At 36.2% G+C, this 18,401-nt stretch overlaps 1 protein-coding gene across 7 annotated transcripts in view; it reads right to left on the bottom strand.

The window, feature by feature from the left end:
• Positions 1-18,401, bottom strand: part of PTGER3 (prostaglandin E receptor 3) — a 180,011-nt gene that overhangs the window by 41,747 nt on the left and 119,863 nt on the right. For 4 of the 7 annotated variants that reach the window (XM_042997560.1, XM_042997559.1, XM_042997566.1 and 1 more), the window contains one exon: positions 868-1,027. The exons of the other annotated variants lie outside the window; for them this stretch is intronic. In XM_042997560.1, coding sequence (XP_042853494.1) covers positions 1,000-1,027 — 28 coding nt within the window. In that variant the 3' untranslated portion in view covers positions 868-999. The remainder of the gene's footprint in view (positions 1-867; positions 1,028-18,401) is intronic. 7 annotated transcript variants of the gene reach the window in all.

Here is an 18,401-nt window from a genome sequence, read left to right on the forward strand (position 1 = left end):
CATATATATATATATATATATATATATGTACACACACATATATACATATATATATATATATATATATATATATACATATAACATGGCTGGACCTTGAAGCGTGGCTGCTTTGTATCCTCATCCTGGGTATCAGGCTCTTGTAGTGTACAGGAACCAATGACCGAGTGTCCACAGCTCTGAGTAATGCTAAATGTAGACTGAACCACCAGAGACTCCTTAAGTTTGTTTTTATATCCCTTCTGTTGATAATTTTATATTGTAACTGTGTATAAGTGATAAATTGATGGAGGAAAGAGACTGTGAACATATTGCATTAAGCATTTCTATTAAGATCCTATTCGTATCCTGTCTGAGGTGAGACACGAAATGTTAAGCATGCAGTTTGGTGCATACATTAACATGGGAATTGCCTTCCAGATTATATTTCAATTTTAAGAAAGAAGAAGAGTGAAAGACACAAGCACAGTTTTCTGTAGGAGACCACTGCCATATGGAACTTTGTATGCTCCAGGAAGAGTGACAAGCCTGTACTGGAAGGTAATTGAAATTCATGACCAATTTATCTTGCATGGGCCTCTCCAAGCCCAAGTGACAAGGTGCTGATGGTCTCAACCTAAGTGGTTTGATATTCGACTGTTAGTTGCAATATATGTTGGACCAGCAGGAGGAAACAGATAGGAGGAGCTTAGACACACTGTAAGGATGTATACCAGGAATTACAGCTTAGTGAAGTTCGAATCATCTCCTCTTAGGAGAAACAGTGACACATGTGATGAGACTGATGCCCAAGATTTTGGGGAAAGATTTACAAGCAAAGCTGAGAGAAACGGGTTCATAAATTTCCTTGGCAATCCCCAGAGATCTCACCTTGAACTTAGAGGCTCAAGTGCCAAAGCTGAAACTTGAAACACTGACAGATGTCGATTTTTGGAGAAGATTGCTTTGGAGTGTGGTAGCCTTCTGTCTTGTTATTCAGATCCCCATAGTCCTAAATGGAGTTTAAATTCCCAACTTAGGATTGGAGGAGCTGTAAGAAAATGAATAGTCGTCAGCATTGCTTTTGTATGGAGTTGTGTCGTATAGAACAGGATTTGTGAAAGGCATTGGTTTGACCAAGACTTTCGTTGGGCTTCTCTAGATGTTCTGTTAGTAAAAAAACAGATTATTTCAAGTAGATTGCCATCACAACATTGAATAGGTATTACAGTAGGAAAGAGAAATCAAAGTTATCCATTGGCTACTGAAGTTTTGCCAGTTCCCAAGACAGATATTTGCATTCAATGATTTGTGAAACTTTTTTGATTACCTCGTACGTGCCTGGCACTGTGTTGATAACATGATTAGAGATGGGCCACAGACAGTTTCTACTTGCAAAGGATTTACAGTCCAGGAAGCATGTGAGGACCACTATTCAACCTAGGAGAATCTGAGAAGTGTTCCCTTCCAAAGGAAAATCTTTTAATAAATTATGTGGAGTATACACAGCACATGCAGCATTGGTAGTATTCAGGAAGTAGGACAACATTCAATCATCTGTTTACTTTTTCCCAAACCTAATTTTGGATTTTGAATCTAAGACTGAACAGGGATTTAGCCATAAAAAGGATGAGAAAAAACAAATAGAAAAACAAATGTGTTGAACTTCAAAAAGATAAAACCAAAGTCAAAGCACAGAGCTGAGATCTGAGGAGAACGGAGACTCACAGCTTCTCTCTGCCTTCCCCTCCCTCATACAAAGTGTTTACTAAACTAAGATGATGTGAGTAATATCACTTATCACTGACAGGAAAACCATAACTCCGTCAAAGAATAATACTTTTATAGAAGAAACCCTACAACACACAAAAGTTGATCACGAAAAAATAAACTAGCAAGTGAGAAAAGGGAGAAAAGGGGCCCTTATGGAAAGAATAATGATGATGATAATAATAAGCCAAATAAAGAGAATAAGACAAATGTAATAATATAATTTGCACCACTGAAAGGGAAATGGGATTCCAGGGCCCTTCAGCTGCCCCCACACGGTAGTAGACTGAGGAACCCAAGAGAAGTGTTATTCACCATCCCCTGTGGTTCACCAGCTTTGGTGAGAACCAGCCATGTGCCTGGTCATGGGCCTCATGCAGTGGGCAGTACAAAGATGAATGAGTCACTTCTGTATCCTGAGGACATAACAAAAACAAGCTCAATCTACTGGGAAAGTGAACAGGTGCTCCGCTCCAGTGGTAAAGTTCAACCTGTAGTAAATGCCAGATCAGAGGTAGAAAGCCAAGAAAGCTAGCAGATTTGGAAAGAAAATGAGCAGTCTTTTTTGATAATCGGTAAATACTTCACAGAAGAAGGCAAAAAATAGTGATGAGGTCCAGAAGGAGAGGGAAGGCAAGTAACAGAAATAGCATGTATAAAGGCACAGGGGTAGGAGAGTGCAAGGAATATCCAGGAAACGGCAGGGAGTTCTGTGCAGTTGTCTGGGGGATGGGCAGGGCTGACTTGAGGGAATGAAGATCTTATTTACCATGTAAAAGGTTTAGAAATTAAATGTATTGGTAATCAGTAGTTAATCAGACAGTGGCATGTTTAGTTTAAGAGAAATACTTGTAATGTCTGTAGTGGGTTGAATGGTGGCTCCCAAAAAGATATGTTCATGTATTAATTCCTGAAGCCTATGAATGTTACCTTATTTGGAAAAAGGTTCTTTGCAGAAGTCATGCAGTTAAGGATTTTGAGGCGAGAAGGTAATGCTGAATTATCTGGGTGGGTCCTAAATCCAATGACAAATATTCTTGTAAGAGAAAAGTAGAGGGATATTTGAGACAAACACACAGGAGAAAGCCAGAATGGCTTTGGGAAGACAGAAGCAAGGATTGGAATGATGTGGCTGCAAACCAAGGAACACCAGGGAATGCCAACACTTATTAGAAGCTGGAAGAGGATTTTCTCGTAAAGCCTTCAGAAGGCGTTTCGCCCTGCTGACACCTTAATTTCAGACTTCCAGTCTCCTGAATTGGGAGAGAATAATTTTCTATAGTTTGAAGTTAACAAGGTTGTGATAATTTGTTAGAACAGCCCTGGGAAATTAATACCACTCTTCAAAACTAATCGGTACAAATGAAATAACAATGACTAGCATTAAGTATCATGCCTTTCAATTTACAAACCTCTTTTCTACACATTATTTTATCTTATTTTCATGATAAAACTGTGTGGGAGTAGTATTATTATTTCCCCCATTATATTGTTGAACCTAAGCTTCAAGAAATAAAATCACTTCCCTAAGGTGTCCAACTTGTACCCTCAGCTCTGTTTTTACTACTAACCTATGTTACTTTAGTAATGAGTCAGCTCTCATAGCCACCATTCCTCATCCACATGTAGTTGATAGCTTCAAATGGCATCTAAGTAGCTCTTGAAGTTCTAGGCTGGAGAATAGACCAGAGAAGGAGGGAAAGAGATGGAGCGATCCAAATGGGACCAAGATTAGGATATTCTAAATAAGGATTAAAAACAATTAGGTGGCCCTCTTCAAATTTTCTTGGGTTTTAGCTACTGATGCTGTAATATTGAGTGAAATGTTTAAACTCCTTGAGTCTCTGCTTCCTATTCTAGAAAAAATGGGCATAATAATCTCTAGCTGGGTTGGTTTAAAGAGTAAACAAACTGTGTATTTAAAAAATAACTTTGCAAACCCTAAGGACACAGCCTAAATGTTAGGTGTAATTATGACAGTTAAATCAGAATGGTGCAGTGCTCTGGTTCAGACGGGATTGCTCATTAGTATCACGGGAGGAAATTTAAAACTTGCTGATGCCTAGATTCTCCCCTGGAAGTATGAAATCAGAATCTCTTAGAGTGGAACTCAGGCATATTATTTTAAAAATCATCTTAAATTATTCTTATACATGCTGCCAGTTTCCTGCCAGAGTGGGAAAAGATGAGCTCTGGAGTCAAATTGATCCAGGCATATATTCCATATAATAACTTTACAATCGCTACTTATAATTGTGTAATCTTGAGTAGGTTACTTGACCTTTCCAAATCTCTGTTTTTTCAACTTTCCAACAGGTGTTAAGAATACTTAGCTCTTAATGCTGCTTTAAGAATTGAATTAAATGTATGTATGAATGAGACAGTTAGTTCAGGTTAGTTTGATTTCCCCCATCCCTTTTGCATCAATAAAGTCAATGGCAAACTAAAAGGGAAGAAGGGAATGAGGGAGTTGCATTTAGCATATGACATGCATTTCCAAAAATTAACCCCAAGTTGCATTTTCTCAATGAAGTGAAGTCATATAGAGGTGTGGCTCTTGTGTTATGAATGCAGACATCACTAAATGTAAACATCACACAGAGCTGTTTCTTATAAAAATAATAGGTACCCAGGGGTTATAATAATTCACATTAACTGTGAAACCAAGTGTTTCCTCATTAATCAATGCCATAGGAAGGTGCCAACTTTTTCCTGTGCTTAGCAAGTCGATTAGATTAGAGTCACAAGACAGCACTTTCATTGTCAAGGGCATTTATGGTCATTGAACGTTAGGTCACCTGTAATAACCAAATGTCATTCTGTTCACCAATAGTGGAGGTGTTCAAAAATTGGTAATAAGATAGGGTGATGGTCACAGATTTTGTGGTTATTTTTATTTTAGTTATGGAAGATCTCTGTACTGCAAGGCATTTTAGAGTCCAAACTGGCATTTTGGTCTTTCTTTTCTAGTCTGAAAAACCCAGAGCATGTGGATGTCAGAAAGATGTTTCTTTTCTCTTAGAAATGTACAGTGTCTGCACACACTTAAAAAGCTCTAAAATATTCTACATCCAGTACATAATTGGACATGCTGTAACAACCTTGAGGATACATGCCTTTAATTTGCAATTATAGCTAAGAAGAGAATATTTCAACATATTGTGAATTACATTAGAAACTTGTTTATTAAATAAACCATATTGTATTGGTTTACTGAATCTAACCCCAGTAGTAATAGGCATATCTAGAGCCCAGATTTTGGCTTCTAATCCTGTTTCCAATAAAAAGAACCAGGGTTCCTCAGAGGAATGGCTGACTCAGGATTGTGGTAAGGATTACACAAAATAAACCTACACCATCTTCGAGTGCCAAAAAAGTAAGGATGTGTAAAGAACAAATCAAAGCTTACAATAATGGAGATATTTTAAAAGGACACAGAAACCAACTAAAGGAACTCCCAGTGGCCAAGGAAGAAACATTTTAAGCAACAAAATAAAATCTTATTAGATTATAATCCAAAGTATAAAATAAATAAATACCCATGAGTCCATACTGATATAAATAAATGATTGAATAAATAAGTGGGAGAGAACAGACAAATCTCCCATACGGAGGAATCCCAAATAATTTAATTTTATATAGATCCTTCATCCTCAAGGAGGCTGAGCACAATTTCCCACTCCTTTTTCTTTTTTCTTAAATTTATTCATTCTAGATAGAGAGACAGACAGACAGACAGACAGACAGAATGGGAGAGGGGCAGAGACAGAAGGAGACACAGAAACCGAAGCAGGCTCTAGGATTCGAGCTGTCAGCACAGACCCTAACTCAGGGCTCAAATCCACGAACTGTGAAGTCATGACCTGAGCTGAAGTCAGACACGTAACTGAGCCACCCAGACGTCCTTCCCCACTTCTTCTTAGTGTGAGCTGCACATAGCAATTTTTTTCTCCAAGAGTACAGTATGAAAAGGACAAGGGAGAGGGGAGGAGTGTATTAGTCATGTTTCTCTAGAGAAACAGAACCAATGGGAAATATATATTATATAATTAATTATATATGTAATGAGCTATCAGCAAGCTGGGTAACCAGGAAAGCTGGTGGTATAAATCAAAGCCTGAAGAACTAAGAATCAGGTGAGTCAGTGGTGTAATTCCCAGTTTGAGGCCATAGGCCTGAGAACTGAGATTATAGGAGTGCATGGGTACAGAGGGATGCTGGTTCAAGAAGAGAGAGCATTCATCCTTCCCCTTTTTGTTCTGTTTGGGCTCTCAATGCATTAGATAATGCCTACCCACACCAGTGAGGGCAGATCTTCTTTACTAGGTCTACTGACCCAAATGCTGGTATTTCCGGAAGCACCCTCACAGACATACCAGAAATAGTGTTATTGGCTATTTGGGCATCCCTTAGCCCACTTAAGTTGATACATAAAATTAACTATCACAAAGAGTAACTTTAAAGTGGAGAAGTCTGAAAAAAACTACCTTATCAGTTAATCAAGGTCAATATCAACAATGATAAATAATGTTGATAGTATGTGCTTTTGATGTGATGTGATGACAATGGCATTTTACCTCTGTCATCTTTCTCCCAGAAACCCATAGTCCCAGTCCAATTATGAGAGAAACATCAGGCAATTCCAAATACAAAGACAGTCTACAAAATACCTGACCAGGAACATCTGAGAAACTGTCACAGCAAAAAGGGACCTAAGGAGACATGATAACTAAATATAATGTGATATCCTGGTGGAAGCCTAGAACAGAAAAAGGACATTAGATAAAAACTAAAGAAATCAGAATAAAGTATGGACCTCAGTTAATTATAACATATTGATGCTGATTCATTAATTGTAACAAATGAAGTATATTATGATATTGTGATTTATAAGGAATATATATATTTAGTCATTCAGATGACCAAAACATATTTCTCAGACATGTTCGGTCTGTGTCCACAGTTCCTGGATCACAGTTCCCAAACCCTTGGGATTTCCTGAGTGATAAGAGAAATGGGAACGTCTTTTGTTATAATATTTGGTCCTTGTCCTCAATTCCTGAAAATGAGAAAAACATATAAAAAGAGATTGCCAATGGATTTTTCAAAGTGAAAGGCATATCAATAGTTTTAATATGTGCGAATAGATGTAACTTCACAATAAAGAAATACATATAAAACAACAATGAAGTACCATTTAAAAACCCATCAGATTAGTAAAGACTAAATATTTCATAATATATTGAGATGGTAAGGATGCATAAAAACAGGTATCTTCCAGTTTGTTGATGAGCATGTGAAATGAAATGCCTTCTTTGGAAGATATTTTAGTGACATTGTAGTAGAAGCTGATGGCACCCTGCCTGTATCCCTGTGTCCATACATTTCAGTGTTAGTGGCCCAGTTTCCAAACGCCATCACCCCCTACTAAAATGGGTTGGCGTGAAGAGCATGCACTGGCTTACGCAATATTTCTAGAACTTGACAGATAAGGGGATAATGAGAATTATAAGGACAATAGAATTGGCTGGTTGCTGTTAGTGTCATAAGCATTCAGAGAAAAAAAAAATGGCAGGCTCAACTATCAATCAGGATACGATATGAAAGCCAGAAGTCTTCAAAGAACTGTTTACCATTTAAAAAGCAGCTTTTGGTACTACTGGACCTAGTAGAAACTTAGCCTAAACATGAGACATCTCCTGATAATTTGACAGGAGCTGCTCATCACAAGCCAGTTACCATCAGATCCTCCAAGTCATTAGCTTGGGTGGGCACAGCAAGAATCCATCACACAATGATACATTATACATTAGTGATCAAGCATGAGTATGTCCAGAGGAACAACTAAGTTACATGAACCAGTGGCCCAGCCCCCCATATTACCTAACTTGTTTAACCAATATATCTCCCTCAGGTCATGCCCAAGATTTTACAGAGAGTACCCCAATACCAGTTGTCAGAGGATGATAAAACCCAGGTCTGATTCACGAATGGGTTGGCTCAATGTATCCCATAAGCTAAAAATAGACTTATGAAACACAGCTCCACTCAGGGGTGGTCATAAAAGACAGCAGTGAGGGGTAATTCTCATTACCATGGGCAAGACTTGAAACAAGACAAATGTTCAAGCACTTGTGTAGAAGGTCTAAGTGGGGCGGGTTCAACTCTAGCAGATACTGTTGGTGCTCTGACCATATTCTCTCTTCCTTGCCCTTTAGTTCATGCTGTTCAGGCTTCCAGCTGGCAGCACCTGTGTCTCTTTTCTTCTCTGGCTCATAAACCCCGCTGTGCCTGCCTGTGAAATAGGCCAGAAGTGTTAGGGAGTTAATCCCTCCCAGGCAGTGGAACGTAGGGAAGCACAGTGGGAAGTACCTGTGAGGAGAGGAGTATTTTATAACTGAGGTTATAGAGAATTCCTAGCACACCATAATGATAAATTTAGAATGACGTTTAGTCAATTTTGTTACTCCTTTTAAATTATCTACAGACAATCCCATTATTACCAGAACCTAAGACAGAGTGCTGCTCTGTCCTCAGAAGTCCTTACTCCCAGGATCATACAGTGGCCTTCAGACAATGACTGACATGACAGGATGGAAGTCAATGCACCAATAGCCCAGTTCCTTCACCCTCTGAATACGGTTACCCTGAGATTTGTGTCAATACTGGCTCCTAGAATTCCCTAGGGCTTCAGAAATCCTGAGCTCCGCGTACTCAAAGTCGTGAATGGCTTGCTGATATGCCCATTACTGGCTCCTTTCCTTCCCTGCCTCACATTCCCACTTCCCTGTTTGACTTTCCCTCATCACCTGAGTAAACTATGTGTATTTGGGTCCTTGTCTCAGGGTCTGTTTCTAAAGGGCCCAGTCAAGATGGGTATCTATTAAGCTTATAAATGCACACACCCTTTGCCCCAAGAATTCCACTTCCAGGAAAATATCCTGAAGATATACTCACACATGTGCCGAAAGACATGAGGTCTTTACAATTATAGTAGTAAATACCACTGAGTGTTTACTCTATACTAAACATTAAAGTTCTTTTCAAGTAGCAGTTTTTTCAATCCTCAAAAAACCCTTCTGAAATTATTACCAAATTCCCATTTTCCATAAGAGGAAACTGGGGCATACAGAGGTTAAATACTTGATTAAAACAGTAAGAGCTAGTGATACAGAGCCAAGGTTCAAACCCAGGAGATCTAACTTCAAAAGCCCAGCCTTATCCACTCTACATAAATGTACCAGCAAAGATACTTATAGCAACGGGTTTTTTTAAGATTTATTTTATTTTTAGAGACAGAGAGAGAGCGCGCACAAGCAGGGGAGAGGGGCAGAGGGAGAGAGAGAAAGAGAGAGAGAGAGAGAGAGAGAGAGAGAGAGAGAGAGAATCCTAAGAAGGCTATACACTGAGCATGGAGGCAGGGCTTGATCCCATGGCCCTGGGATCATGGCCTGAGCCAAAATCAAGAGTGGGACACTCAACTGACTAAGCCACCCAGACGCCCCTAGCAACATTGTTTGTAATAGCTAGTAACAGCCAAAGTGTCCATCATGAGAAGCCAGTTAGGTAAACTATGATATGTCATATTAAAATAGTCAGAGCTATTAAAATAATAAGGTTTGTATATTAATATAGAAAGAAGCCTAAGATATTGTTATGTGAAGAAAGCAAGGTGCAGAACACTGTGTTTGCTAGAGAGGCTTTCAATCTTGCAAAACCCAAAGAACTATGTATATATATGTGTGTGTTTCTCTCTGTATTAATTATGGTGGGAATAGCTATTGCCTTATGAAAGGTCTATATGTCAAAGCATGAATGGGAGACAGATTTTACACTGTAAACCATTTTTTACTGTTTTAATCTTTAACTTAAGTATATATTACTCTTTAAAAAGCTATACTAAAAATATGTATAATCAAAATATATACAAATTGACATGGAATCACAGAGGAAGGAGAACTTCATTCTACTTGGATGAGTCTCCAAAGGTCCCATGAGAAGGTCCTACCATATGGGTAAATGCAGATCACTCCTGGTAGAAGCACAAGGGAAGTTCCAGAAATATGAGAGCCTACAGAGTTACAGTTTGATGTGTAGAGTTTGCATAAAATGAAGCTAGGAAGAGAGGTAGATATCAGATCGTCTGTAGATGTATTAATTCACAGGAGAAATGCAATTATTCAGACCAATCAATAGCTACTTGACAAAGATGTTTTTCTTGTAGGCTTTTAAAGATATCTTTGAATACCGTTATATGGTATTACAAATTGGGAAAAGAAAAATGTATCAAGTTAAAAAAGGGTTCCTATAAGGAGTATTAGTGTTCTTCATTTTCTCTTATTGAAGAGAGTTTCGCAAGGAAATATATCTATTAACAATCAGAGGACTGGGGGCACCTGGGTGGCTCAGTCAGTTAAGCATGTGACTTGATTTCGTGAGATTGAGCCCTGCATTGGGCTCTGTGCTGACAGGAAGGAGACTGCTAGGGATTCTCTCTGTCTCCCCCTCTCTCTCTGCCCCTCTGCACCCTCTCTCAAAGTAAATAAATAAACTTAAAAAAAAAATCGGAGGGATTGGGCAGTTGTTCTGAATAATGGCTGCACATTAGAATCGTCTATGAAGGTTTTTAAAAAAACAAATTCCCTGGATCCCCACATGATACTAATAAAATCAGTGGTTTTAAAACCTCTCCTAAATAATTTTAATGTGTAGTCCACATTCAGAACTCCCAAACTAGAAAGTTTATGGATCTGAACTTACTTTAGAATCTAGCTTATGAGAATCTGGATGGATTTATAGAATGTATTTATTAATTCATTCATTAAATATGTTTGGTAACCACGAAAAAAAATCAGAGAATTGAATTGAAGTGCCAAGTGCACCACTTACAAACTGTAAATTCAATGTCTTCATCTGTAAACACAGATCATTATAGTACAAGCTTCATAGAATTAATGTGAGGATCAATTGAGATAATTCATGTAACAATTAATATATTGCCTAATGTTTATCAGGCATTCTATAATTGTGGCTTATTATTATTAATAAGGACTACTAAATAATTTCAACATGATCACAACCTTATTACCTTATTGATTTTGTTAGAAACTGAAAACAATGAAAGGAAAGCACTTCTCTAGGAAAATTAAGGTCTGCAGTTTTAATTCAAAAGAATCTCCTGTGCTCAAAATTATCTCATTTGCCTTTTCTGCTGCCAAACCCTAAATGACATTTGTGTTCTGCCTAAAAGCATATGGCTGACTGACAGTGTCGCAACTGTGGGATCTGTCAGCATATCCCCAAAACATGGGCCATGTCCTCTGGTTCAACCAGTTATACCCAGAATGCTAAACAATGGCTGGAAGTGTTTGACTACGACTTGAAATGAATTCTTAAAAATTCAGAACATCAGTCTACCCAGGGAAATACAAAGATCTAAAAGTCATTAGACCTAACTTCATGTTAAAAAAGTATTGCAACCATCCTTTCTGCTGAGCATGCTAGCAAAAAGGTGACATTTACAAAATAGAAAAAAAATCAAACAAACACTGGTTTAAAAAACTGTCACTAATGTGACAATGTACTGGCAATAGATCCTACTTGGCTATCACAAAAGCCACCACAAAAGGATGCCAAAGGTATCACATTTTTTGCTCTAGATTGAAACCCAAATGTGCTTAACCTAAACAAAACATCAGACTGCTAGAACTATAGAGATACATCAAAGAAGCTAGATTAGAGATAGTTGTATCTAATATTTTAGTGACTCACTGTACCTATTTTCTGACTTTTCTGTTACACTCAGTCACCTGGGAAGTTCCTCCTGCATAATTACAGTGACAGTTCTTGTTTTCCAAACCAAAATTTTGAACACACGTTTTTATAACATCAAATACTCTTATGGGGCCAAGGGAACAGAATATCTTAAGACTGTTTTCTCCCTAAATTCTAGAGATCTGGTATATACCTTTTAAGATATATACCCTGAAAATGGTATATATTAAGCTTTTAATTTAAAATACTTGGAAAGTGTGGGGCACCTGGGTGGCTCAGTTAGTTAAGCATCTGACTTTGGCTCAGGTCATAATCTCACAGTTCGTAGGTTCAAGCCGGCATCCGGCTGTGTGCTGACAGTTCAGAGCCTGGAGCCTACTTCGGATTCTGTGTCTCCCTCTCTCTCTGTTCCTCCCCAACTCATGCTCTCTCTCTCTCTCTCTCTAAAAAGTACATAAATGTTAAAATTTTTTTTAAAAACTTGGAAAGCGTGAGTTCCATGAAAAGAGAGGAAAAATAAACTGGGAGAAGACAACAAATGTAGGATAGCAGAAACTGACTATAATTTCTTTTATTATTATTTTTTTAACATTTATTTATTTTTAAGAGACAGAGTGTGAACAGGGTAGGGGCAGAGAGAGAGGGAGACACAGAATCTGAAGCAGGCTCCAGGCTCTGAGGTGTCAGCACAGAGCCCAACGCAGGGCTCAAACTCCCAAGCCGTGATATCATGACCTGAGCCAAAGTCGGACACCCAACCGATTGAGCCACCAGGCGCCCCTTTTTTAGCCAATTTTATCAGAAGTTTAGATGAGGTTAGATTTAATGAAACTGCAAAACTCAAAAGGGCAGTAGTGTTATAATTGAAATGGAAATGAAAATTTTGTTTTTATTCTGCAATGAATAGGAACCAGATGAATGACGTTTATAGTTATTTTTCACTTTCATCAAATTAACATTGTTTTTTTTTATTAAGGAAATTTAAGAAAGAAAAGAGACTCCTACTTTCTTTTTAGCAGAGCTATAAAGTTTCTTAGTACTTTCATGAACCTAGATATTCACAACCATGGTTAGAAAAGAGAATCAGTCCTCAGAAAATAGATAATGGTAATATCAAAAATTGCTCTAATGTTTCACTGAGATCTAAACACGTTGTGCAGACTTGAAGAAATATTGATGGACTTGGTTGGCCATGGATCAAAGAACTTGAGGTTTCAGTGACTTTGGATGTTCTTGAAGCGATAACATAATTACAAGATGCTACAAAATCATAGGCAATTTTCACATCTTAACATCGACACAGCTTTGACCTCAGAGTATAAGATCCTGGAGGCCATTCCTTTCTTCCTCACTGTAACACTTAGCTCTTTCCATCTTGTAACAAAACAAAACAAAAAAAAAAAAAAAAAAAAAAAAAAAAAAAAAAAAGAAGAAGAAAGAAAGAAAGAAAGAAAGAAAGAAAGAAAGAAAAGAAAGAAAGAAAGAGAAACAGAGACTGTTTCTGGTCTATGACCTTTAAAAACTAATAATCAAGAGTTTATTGGATTGGTTCAAGTGAAATGTTATATAATACATTTATATTTTTTGGGGGGTAGAGACTTCTAGGCGCTAATTCCTTAGTAATTGTATGAATTTTACCAGGATACATGATATCACAGTTAAAAAACTAAATCTTTTGTCCTCTTTGTATGATCATTCTTTATTTTTGGCAACTATAATGGGTGTGTAGTTAATTTTCACTTTCCTAATAACTAATTGTGCTGTGCATATTATCAGATGTTTATTTTCCATTCATAAAATTTCTTAGGTGAGTTGTTTATTAAAATCTTTTGCTCATTGTTTATTATAATGTTCCTCTTCTCGTTATTGAATTGTAAGAATTTTTTGTATATTACAGACACAGATCCTTTCTCTATATGGTTATATAGTTTACACATCTTTTCTCTCATGGTGTGGCTTACCTTTTCACTTAACAGTATCTTTAGAAAAGCAAAAAGTTTTAATTCCAATGAAGTAAAAATTCTAATTTTAAAATTTAGTAGCATATACTTTTTTGTTTCCAATTTTAAAAACCTTTGCCAAACCCAAGGTGACCCAGATCTTATGCTGTGTTTTTTCCTGGGGTTTTATAGTTTTAATTCTTACATAATTAAGTCCATGACCCATTTTGAGGCAATTTTTACTTATGGCATGAGGTAAGAGTAGAGAGTTTTCATTTATTTTTGTTTTATTTTGTTTTGCATATGGCTATTCAATTGTTCTAGCACTATTGTTGGAAAGATTATTCTTTCACCATTTAACTGCTTTGGCACCTTTGTCAAAAATAAATTGACCATAGATGTGTAGGACTATTTCTGAATTCCTAATTTGTTCCATTGATCTGTATTTTTATCTTTATGTCACTCTCATGCTGTCTTGATTAATTTAGCTTTATAATAACTTTTGAGGTCAGGTATATATAAAATCCTTTAATTTTACTCTTTTTTCAAAGTCACTTGGCTATTATAGGTTTTTAGTATTTTCTTACAAATTTCACTATCAGCTTATCATTTTATTAAAAAACACTCTTGGGATTTGATTAGAATTGCCTTAAATCTGTAGATAAATTTGGGGACGGCTGCCATTTTAACAATGTTGAGTCTTCATTCTGTGAACACAATATATCTCTCCATTTAGGTCTTCTTTAATTTCTCTCAGAATGTTTTGTGCATACTTTTATCAAATATATCCAGATTTTGTATTTTTGATGCTATTGTAAGTGGTATTGCCTTTTAATTTCCTTTTAACTGTTTATTGATAGTATACAGAATTATTTATTTTTAAAATTTAACCTTGATTTACTTCTGGGATACAAAGGTGGTTCAGTATTTGAAAATCAACCAGTGTGATACATCACATCAAAAGAAAGGATAGAAAACATATGATCATTTCAATAGATGAAGAAAAAAGCATGCAGCAAAGTACAACACCTATTCATGATAAAAAAAAAAAAAAACCTCAACAAAGTAGGTTTAGAAGGAACATGCCAACATAATAAAGGTAATATATGAAAAACCCAGCTAACATCATACTCAATGGTGAAAAACTGACAGCTTTCCCCCCTAAGATCAGGAAGAAGACAAAATGTCCACTGTTACCACTTTTACTCAGCACAGCACTAGATATACTAGCCACAGCAATCAGACAAGCAAAAGAAAAATAAAATATCCAAATTGGTAAAGAAGAAGTAAAATTTTCACTATTTACAGGTAACATGACACTATATGTAGAAAACCCTAAAGACTCCACCAAAAATCTACTAAAACTGATGAATGAGTTTAGTAAGGTTGCAGGATACAAATCAATATACAGAAATCTGGTGCATTTCTATTCAATAATAATGAAGTAGCAGAAAGAGAAATTAAGAAAACAATTCCATTTACAGTTGCACCAAAAATAATAAAATACCTAGGAATAAACTTAATCAAGGAGGTAAAAGACCTATACTATGAGAACTATAAAATATTGATGAAGAAATTGAAGACAATACAAACAAATGGAAAGATATTCCATGCTCATGGAGTGGAAGAACAAATATTATTAACATGTCCATAACCCCAAGACAATCTACAGATTTAATGCAATCCCTATCAAAATACCAAGAGCATTTTTCACAAAACTAGAAAAAATAATCCTAAAATTTGTATAGAACTACAAAAGACCTGGAATAGCCAAAGCAATCTTGAAAAAGAGCAAAACTGGAGGTATCACAATCCAAATTTCAAGACATACTACAAAGCTGTATTAATAAAAAGAATATGGTACTGGCACAAGACTAGACATGCTGATAAATGGAACAGGATAGAAACCCCAGAAATAAACTCACATGTATATGGTTAATTAATCTTTGACAAAGGAGGCAAGAATATGAATGGGAAAAAAAGTCTCTTCAACAAATGGTGTTAGGAAAACCGGACAGCTACATGCAGAACAATGAAACTGGACCACTTTCTTACATAATACAAAAAAATAAACTCAAAATAAGTTAAGGACCTAAATATGAGAACTGAAACCATAAAAATCCTAGAAGAGAACATAGGCAGCAATTTCTCTGGTATCAGCCATAGCAACATATTTTTGGATATGTCTCCTGAGGCAAGGGAACAAAAGCAAAAATAAATTATTAGGACTACATCTAAATAAAAACTTCTGCACAGTAAAGGAAATAATCAACAAAACTAAAAGACAACCTATGGATTTGGAGAAGATATTTGTAAATGCCATGTCTTATAAAGGATTATAAGATACAAAATATATAATAACATATAATATAGCACCAAAACCCTCAAATAATCCAATTTAAAAATGGGCAGAAGACATGAGACATTTCTCCAAAGAAGACATCTACATGGCCAACAGACATGTGAAAAGATGCTCAACATTACTCATCACCAAGGAAATGCAAGTCAAAACCACAATGAGACATCACCTCACACCTGTCAGAATGACTAAAATCAAAAACACAAAACTCAACAAGTGTTAGTGAAGACGTGGAGAAAAATGAACACTTGTGCACCATTGGTGGGAATGCAAACTGATGTAGCCACTGTGGAAAACGGAATACAGGTTTCTCAAAAAATTAAAAATATAATTATCATATGATCCAGTAATTCCACTCCTGGGTATTTACCCAAACAATATGAAAAAACCAATTTGAACAGATATATGCCTCCCCATGTTTATTGCAGCATTATTTAAAATAGCCAAGTTACGGAAGCAGCCTTAGGGTCCACTGATAGGTGAATGGATAAAGAAGATGTGGTATATATATATATATGGTGGACTATTAGTCAGCCATAAAAAGAATGAAATCTTGCCATTTGCAACAATGTGGATGGAGCTATAGAGTATAATGTTAAGTGAAATAAGTCAGTCAGAGAAAGACAAATACCATATGATTTCACTCATATGTGGAATTTATGAAACAAAACAAACAAGGAAAGAAAAGAAGAGACAATCCAAAAAACAGACTCTTAACTATAGAGAACAAACTGGTGGTTGCCCAAGAGGAGGTGGGAGAGGGATGGATGAAATAGGTGAAGGGGATTAAGAGTATACTTATTCTGATGAGCACTGAGTAATGTGTAGAATTGTTGAATTGCTATATTGTGCACCTAAAACTAACATAATACTGTATGTTGATACTGGAATTATAAGAAAAATAAAATAAAATAAAAAGAATAAAATTCAACCTTGTACTCTACGACAACCTTGCTAAGCTCACTGGTTAGTTGAAATAGCTTTTTAAAAACTCTTTAGGATTGTTAACATAAACAATGAATTCATCTGTGAATAAAGAAAGTTTTATATCTTTATTTCTGATTCATATTTCTTTTATTTCTTTTTCTTGCCTTGTCTCTCCAGCTGGGTCTCCAATACAATATGGAATACAGAAAAGACATCTTTGTCTTATTCTATATCTTGGGAGGAAAGCACTCAGTTTTTGACCACTAAGGATGATACTAAACTACAGAATTTCATTAATGTCAGTTACCATATTAAAGAAGTTCCCTTTAACTTCTAGTTTGCTGAGAGATTTTATCAGGAATGAATGTTGTGTTTTTTTCAAATGATTTTTCTGCATGTACGGAGATGATTCTGTGGTTATTCTTTAGTCCATTGACACGATGAGTTACATTAATCAATTTTTGAATGTTAAGCCACTTTGTTTTTATAGGACCACTCCACTCAGTCATGATGTGTTAATGCTTTTTGTATATCATTGGATTTGACTGACAGAAACTTTTAAAATAATTTTTGTGTCTGTGACCATGAGAAATATTGGTATATAGTATGTATTCTTGCAATGTCTCTTTCTGGTTTTGGTATCAGAGTAATGTCAGCTTCACAGAATGAATTGGGGCAAATTCCATGGTTTTTCAATATTTTGCTTAATTGACTGTTCATTTGGCACTGGTTACAACTAATACACCTATATTCAATGTAATATTATGTATGTATGGAATGGGGAATAGTTGGATGTGGCTGTGAGTTAAAGAGAGTGACAGCAGTACATCTTTTTAAGAATGAATCGTCCTTACTGAATGTTTAGAGTTAGTGGAAGCTATTGTGCCTCCATCACCTGTAAACTGGAATTGACAATATTATCCATGTCATGGAATTGTTAGAATTTGTTTGAGATAACATGCAAATGATTTGCCACACTGCTGGAACATAGTTGAATCTCAATAAACGATAGCCATTTTTTCTTATTATTATCAACTTCATTATTGTCATTTTTGATATCATCATATATAATGTCCATCATTTAATGATGAAAAACACTGTCATTTCAGGAACAAATTTATAGCTTTTTGCCATTAGAAAATGTCACATCTCTTGCTCCTCACTGTTCTCATATACTTGCCACGGGACTCTCAAGGCTGGCATTCTACAAGGAGCAGTGCGATCACCTCTCTGATATGATCTGATGGACCCCTTGATAAAAATTACCTACTCAACAGAATGCAAAACCTGGAGAACGAATCATCTTCTGTTTTCACTGAGATTGTTTTTAAGTTTGTTAATATATTGATTAATAGCTTCATAAGCATTAATTAATTGGGATGCCTCATCTCCAGTAGATGGGACCCAAAGTAGATGAGAGCCCTTTCTCTGAGGAACAAAGAAAGGTAATGGCCACAGCTGACATTGAAAAATGGATGCAACAGAATAAATTCTGGACTCAATATTAGGACACCTGAGTTTAAGGCCCAGTTTCAACATTTACTTGCTATGTTCAACCTTTCAGTCAAATATTCATTGAGCTCCCAGTGTATGTCAGCAACCTAGGCATAAGTCACAGTGGTAAACAAGACAGATATGGTCCCTGAGATTTCCTG

The sequence above is a fragment of the Panthera tigris genome, chromosome C1 (assembly GCF_018350195.1).
Source record: "Panthera tigris isolate Pti1 chromosome C1, P.tigris_Pti1_mat1.1, whole genome shotgun sequence".
In the NCBI taxonomy this organism is placed as follows: domain Eukaryota; kingdom Metazoa; phylum Chordata; class Mammalia; order Carnivora; family Felidae; genus Panthera; species Panthera tigris.